The following is a 6,000-nucleotide window of genomic DNA, read 5'->3' as shown; positions in this document are numbered from 1 at the left end:
TTTAGCAAAATTGGGATGACCATCAGCATTACTTTTATTGCAAATCAGTTAACAAAAAAAAAAGATGAAAAAAAAATACAGCATTTTCATCACCTACAGTTTTGCACTTAGATAACTTTTTTAAAATTTTCCTTTTTCCTGTAAACTACACTCTATTTTTACAAAACACAGTAAGAATCAACATCTCAGGGCATGTCTGATCATGCCCACTAGGGATGGCACACGACACTGCCCCTTGGCAAGGCCGGAGAGGCTGCCTGGTGGAGGCAGCAGGGAGGCCTTCCCTGGGTTTGCTCTCAGGAGCTACGGTCCCGGCGGCTACAGGTCAGGCCGCCAGACCTGGTGGTGAGCAGAGCCATGTTCTGACATCCCTCATCAGCATGACCCCGGACACACCTGTTCATTCAGATTTTTTAAACAAAATCCACCTTTAAAAATGTATTTACAGACGTTTACTTTGCCACAGGCTTATACTTGATATTGCAAGAATCTGCTCCTTCCCCGGGCACACGCACCCCTCTCCAGACCAGGAGGGGTGGCCCCGGAGCTGGCTCCCGTGACCCTGGGGGGCACCCTGGAGCTGTGTCAGGCCCTGGGATGAGCTGTCTCTGCAAACCGAGGCTGGACACAGCCACAGCGCTGGGAAGTCTCCCATGAGGACGAGACCGAGAGCTGTTCGCTCTGCGAGCTGAACCCAGGCCAGGGGGTAGCAGCTGATCTTTCGTGGGGTCTAGTGAGGTGCTGGCGTCTCCAACGGAGTGGTCCAGGCAGTGTCTTTCCCCAGAAAAGGATTCTCCCACATGGCATCCCTGGGGGTCAGGGGGGCAAGGTGGGTGCCCCACGGAGACCTGACTCCTCACTCTTACACAATGCTTACATATCAAGGCCAGGGTGGGGTGCAGAGGAGCTTCTAAAAGACACAGGAACTCACAAGACCAATCCACAACTATGTAATACTGAACCTGAAACAAAGATTCATGATCGGTACCATGAAATGTGCTCGTGGGACACCCCAAGAACACATCTTTAAAAGCACGTTTTCAGAAAAATCGTTAAAGAAACCACATCATTTTATATTTCACACTCCTAGTTTAAACGCGAATTAATCCACATGCTAAAGGTGAGGTGAAGGTTCTGTCTTATGTGCATCTAGATGCGTCTCCTCCCACAAAGTAGGTGACAGGTGATGCTGGCAGGAGGCTCAGGACCAGGCGCGGGGTCGGGGGGGTTGCAGGGGGGCACGCGGGGACAGGGCCGCAGCCCCCGGTTACCCTGGCACCTTTCTGGACAATGCGGGTTCAAACCTCCTTCTCCGACATCATTCTTTTGGATTTTGAAGGAAAAACAAAATCAATAAATAAGTGGCATTTATAAATCATGAATCTTTGCTCATATTTTACAAACACATAACAATATCATAAGTAGTAAAATCTCGGCTGAGCACTAGTTTATTTTCTCGGAACAGATAAAAATTGTTACCTGGAGCCATAGAAAACATTAAGTATAAATAAAAAAGGCAGTGTTTCCTCGTAAAATAAAAGTACATAAATAAATACTAAAAAAAAAATTAAAATCCTTGTCCTTTTATTTTGTATAAAAACATGTTTCTTAAGAAAAAGCCCCTTTGGTCCATCCTGGTGTCTGCGGTGCGCACGCAAACGCCCCAGCAGGGCTTGGGAAAGGAAGCCAGGGTCCCACCGGGGCGCTGGCTGTTTACTTGAGCGTCTCCGGAATGTGGGCGATGTGGGACTGTGTGCTGGTGGGCGGGCTAGAGATGCCCTCCGACCAGTCAGAGACGTGGGAATGTGGCGACGAGCTGGACCACTGGTCCGGGGACTCAGGGGACGGGGTGAGGAAGGGGTGCTCGGGAACCTGCAGCTGGTGGCTGGGGGTGTTGTCCGCAGGGGAGGAGGAGTAGCTGTGCTGCGAGGGCGGGGTCAGGAACTGGGCGGTGGTCATGGCTGGGGCCAGTGCAGCAGGCAGTGCCGTGGGCAGAGCCTGGCTGTCCTGCGGCAGGATAGTGTGCACCGCCAGGCCACTGGCGCCCAACGGCTGCACATCTGCCTGGCTCGGCTCCCCGCCCAGGAAGCTTCGGCCCACGTGGCCGCTGGCGGCCGAGCTCACCCCGAGGTGCGGCTGGGGTGGCTGGGGTGGTGGCGGCAGGCTCTGTGGCTGCTGGATAGTGGGTGGCTGCAGGCTCGGCGGCGGCTGCAGGCCGGGCTGCGGCATCTGTAAGTTCTGCTGCTGCTGCGGCACCTGCTGCAGTGGCTGGGTCTGTACCAGGTGAGGCTGGCTGGCCAGGCGAGTGTTGGGCAGGGCCTGGTAGCTCATCATGTGGGACAGGGCAGCGGTGGTGGGGAGGCCGGCGTGCAGTGGGCCCATCAGGCTGTGCTGGAGGCCAGGGGCCTGCGAGCTCAGGGGGCCCGGTGCCACGTTCCCTCGCAGTGGGTTGTACTGGTTTGGCACCAGGCCATTCTGCAGCCGGGACAGCCACTCACACTGGCCGTTCATGGCCGTGGCCCCACCCATGGTGAAATTCACAGCCCCTCCGCCACTGCCACTAGTGCTGCCGCTGCCGGTGCCCAGGACAGTGCCGGTGCTGGAGGCCACGGGCAGGTGGGAGAGCCGTGGCGGTCCCGCCTCGAAGGCCAGCCGGCCACCCCCAGCCAGCGTGGCCATCTCAGGCTTGGCGGCCACGCTCAGGTGGCTGACAGCTAAGTGGGCATCAGGCATGCCAGGCAGGTGGCCAAGAGGCACAGATGGGGATGGCTGGAATGGAGACGACAGCAGAGGTGGTGAGGCCACATCTGACAGGTAGCCGTGGGGTGACTCCAGTGAGTCCACGGGTGACAGCACACTTGAGCTGTCCAGTAGGCAGGCCTTGCCATCCTGGGATTTCTTCCTACGTGCCTTGAGGTCCTTGGTCTCCTTGCCGCCACAGGCCAGGCCCTTGGTGCTGGGCTTGCGGGCCTTCTTGCCCGGCACAGACGGCTTCAGGTTGCCCAGGTAGCCATTGGGGGAGCAGAGCGGGGGGGACAGTGTCGGCGTGCCACCCAGGGCGGGGCCGTGCAGCTGGGGGCTGCGTACGAGGCTGTACTCATCCAGCAGCCGAACGATGTCATGGTGCATACGCTCTTGCGCAATGTCGCGAGGTAGGCGGTCCATGTGGTCTGTGATATCCCGGTTGGCGAAGTGGTCCAGCAGCACCTTGGCGGTCTCATAGCTGCCCTCCCGAGCGGCCAGGAACAGGGGTGTCTCCTCCTGGGAACAGGCAAGGGGCAGGTGAGGGGGTCACCCACACCAATGCCCTGTCAGCAGAGGGACCGCACCAGAGAAGCAAGCTCATGTGGGCCCTGTCCCCAACTTCACCATGACCTGACCAATTAAGTCTTACAAACGCCCTTAAGAGGAATCCCAGGAGACCTGCGCTGAGGCCGTCTGTGGGGTCTGTGTTCTAAGTGACTAGGCTTGACCTGTATGGGGGCACAGACCCCCCAGAATCTACAACCGTGGCCTCTCTCCCTCTCTCTCTCACCTCCATAACAGCTACAAATGGTGCAGCCATTTCAGGGACTGGAGGATCCCTGAGGGGGCAACCTTGGGCACTGGCTGAGAGGGTCCCGTCCCCAGATGGTCCCCAAGTGACCCTGATGCCTTAGCACCTCTCCTGAGTTACGATTTCCCTGTCTGCACAAGGGATACACCACGCGTCCCCGTGAGGCTGCTGCGTGGGTGGCAGTGGGGAGCAGGTTGCCTGGTGGTGCCTTCCTGGCTCACACGAAGCACCAGCCATGGCCCAATGCCTTCCTGGCAATCCCCGCATCTCTGAGGCTCAGTCTCCCTAGCAGGAAGGGGGGTCACATTGTGGGCACTCCACACCAAGGAGACCCAGGTGGGGTCAACACGCGCAGGGGTCAGCCACCAAGGAGCACCCCGTGCTAAGCACCCAGGGCCCAGGTTGGGAGTTGGGAAGGAAAGTTTCCTTGGCTTTGGGGACACACTGAGCAAGATGGTGACAGCTCCACACACAGGAACATGGCTTGGGCATCCCTCGAGTGCCAAGCTCCCACACACACCAGGCTTGGGCCCCATCTGCGTCAACCCTCCCTGCCTGTGACAGCTGAGAACAGAAGGTGCTATGAAAGGACTTGTAGCCTTGCCCCGGCCCGTAAGCCCACCTTGTTGTTCTGCATGTCTTTGTTGGCCCCATTCTTCAGCAGCACAACGGCAGCTTCCACGTTGTTCACAGCAGCGGCCCAGTGCAGGGCAGACTTGCCTGCAAGGGGAAGCCAAGGGTCAGTCAGGGTGGGCTGGCAGGGACAGCGGGCCCATCCTCCACACCTGGGGCCACAGCCTGGCTTACCCAAATCATCCACAGCGTTGACATCAGCATGTGAGTTGATCAGGTCCTCCAGCATGCCCTCCACAGCCAGGCGGGCCGCCAGGATCAGTGGCGTCGTGCCGTCATGCATGCGGGCGTCCAGGTCTGTGGCTCGATTCCGGATGAGGATCTAGACAATAGGAGACGGTCTCAGGCTTGGCAGATGCATCCGAGGCTGCCGGCCCGGACACAGTGCCTGCGAACCCACCCGCAGCACAACAGAGCCTCTGTGACTGGAGTTGTGGGAAGTGTGGATGATGCAAGGAGTGCAGGGAGGGCGGCACTCCACTGGCTATAGCTGAAGGGGCTGGGGTGCAAGCTGCACTGCCCACACACACCAGGCATTTGATCATCAGGCAGGGCCTCATCCCATCCTTGCTGTGGGCCTGGCCGCCACCACCACCACCCAGGACAGAGGAGTTGAGTGTCTGCCCAACCACGGTGGGCAGAGCCATGCCTAGACCATGGACTCAGAACTCCTGAGCTGTGCTGTGTTCACCCAGGTTCAGAGACAGCATGCAGTCCTTCAGATGCTGCTGCGCCCCAGGTCACCGATGGGAAGGGCGGTCACCATCCACGGGTGGGTGACAAGGGCTGGCCTCACTCCCACTGAAAGCCCCCGGGAATCCCACATGTCTGTGTGCCAGAAGGGCTGTCAGAGCCAATACAGCCAGAGCCGTCCTCCAGGGGCTCGTTTACAGGTCCTCCCCCAGCCAGCCTCGCTTCCTTAGCTCTGCAGGCGAGTAACGCGTTAAAAATCATTACATTAGCAGCTTTGTGAGGGCTCTCCCCCAAATGGCGCCATGCCTTGCCTGTCTGTTCAGGGCAGGGCTGCCCAGAGCCTGGGAACTAGCTGGTGGTTTGCAAAGGGGGGGGGTCTGTGCAGAGACAGCCCCCCAAAACCCACACATCCAATTCCCTGAACCCACCCTACCCCTAGGCTCCCAGTGAGGCCAAAGCCTCAGGTCCACAGGGCCCCAAAACCCTCACTGCCACGGGCTACGCTTCCAGCCATGGCTGAGCAAGGGGGCCGTGAGGAGCTGCCACAGTGGGGCCAGGAGGCCTCTCACCCCCATGCCCCCAGGCCCTGCAGGCCTCCTGCACACCTGCCTCCAGCTTTCCTTGGAGCTGTGTGACTCAGAGCCGCAGGTTCATGTGAAGCCACCAACCATCCCCGCTCAGGCTACACTTGATGTCAGGGCGCTGGGGCCCGTGAGCCCAGTTGCCAGCCAGACCAGGGGCAAGGTGGGTGGGCCAGGGGCTGGTGGAAGGGAACCAGCAGCAGCTGCCCACCTGGAAGACGCCCTGTGCGTCAGCGGACACGGCCGCGTGTAGCGGGGTGCGGCCCATGTTGTCCTGGATGTTGGCATCTGCGCTAGCTTCCAACAGGCGCTTGGCCGCATCAGAGCGCGAGTAGCGGGCGGCCAGGTGCAGGGCGGTCTCGCCGGTGCGGTCTGTTTGGTTGTGCAGGCTGGCGCCCTGGTAGATGAAGTCGGAGATGACTGCTGGAGCATCCTCTTCCTCCTCACTGTTGCCCGTCTCTAGGCCTCCTCCACTGCAGGAGGCGATCATGAGGGGCGTGAAGCCGTCTGTGTGAACGCAGGGGAGGGCTCGGTCAG

General features: G+C 59.2%; 1 protein-coding gene across 1 annotated transcript in view; it reads right to left on the bottom strand.

The window, feature by feature from the left end:
* The window catches only part of NOTCH1 (notch receptor 1), a 43,610-nt gene continuing 37,610 nt past the window's right edge, over window positions 1–6,000 (bottom strand). The window contains exons 31-34 of the mRNA XM_072748062.1: window positions 5,675–5,970; window positions 4,364–4,511; window positions 4,179–4,276; window positions 1–3,261 (exon numbers count right to left, since the gene is read on the bottom strand). Coding sequence (XP_072604163.1) covers window positions 1,714–3,261; window positions 4,179–4,276; window positions 4,364–4,511; window positions 5,675–5,970 — 2,090 coding nt within the window. The 3' untranslated portion in view covers window positions 1–1,713. The remainder of the gene's footprint in view (window positions 3,262–4,178; window positions 4,277–4,363; window positions 4,512–5,674; window positions 5,971–6,000) is intronic.

This window comes from Vulpes vulpes, chromosome 2, assembly GCF_048418805.1.
Source record: "Vulpes vulpes isolate BD-2025 chromosome 2, VulVul3, whole genome shotgun sequence".
Lineage (NCBI taxonomy): Eukaryota > Metazoa > Chordata > Mammalia > Carnivora > Canidae > Vulpes > Vulpes vulpes.
The sequence above is the reverse complement of the archived record's forward strand: the minus strand, read 5'-3'. Positions and strand labels throughout refer to the sequence as shown.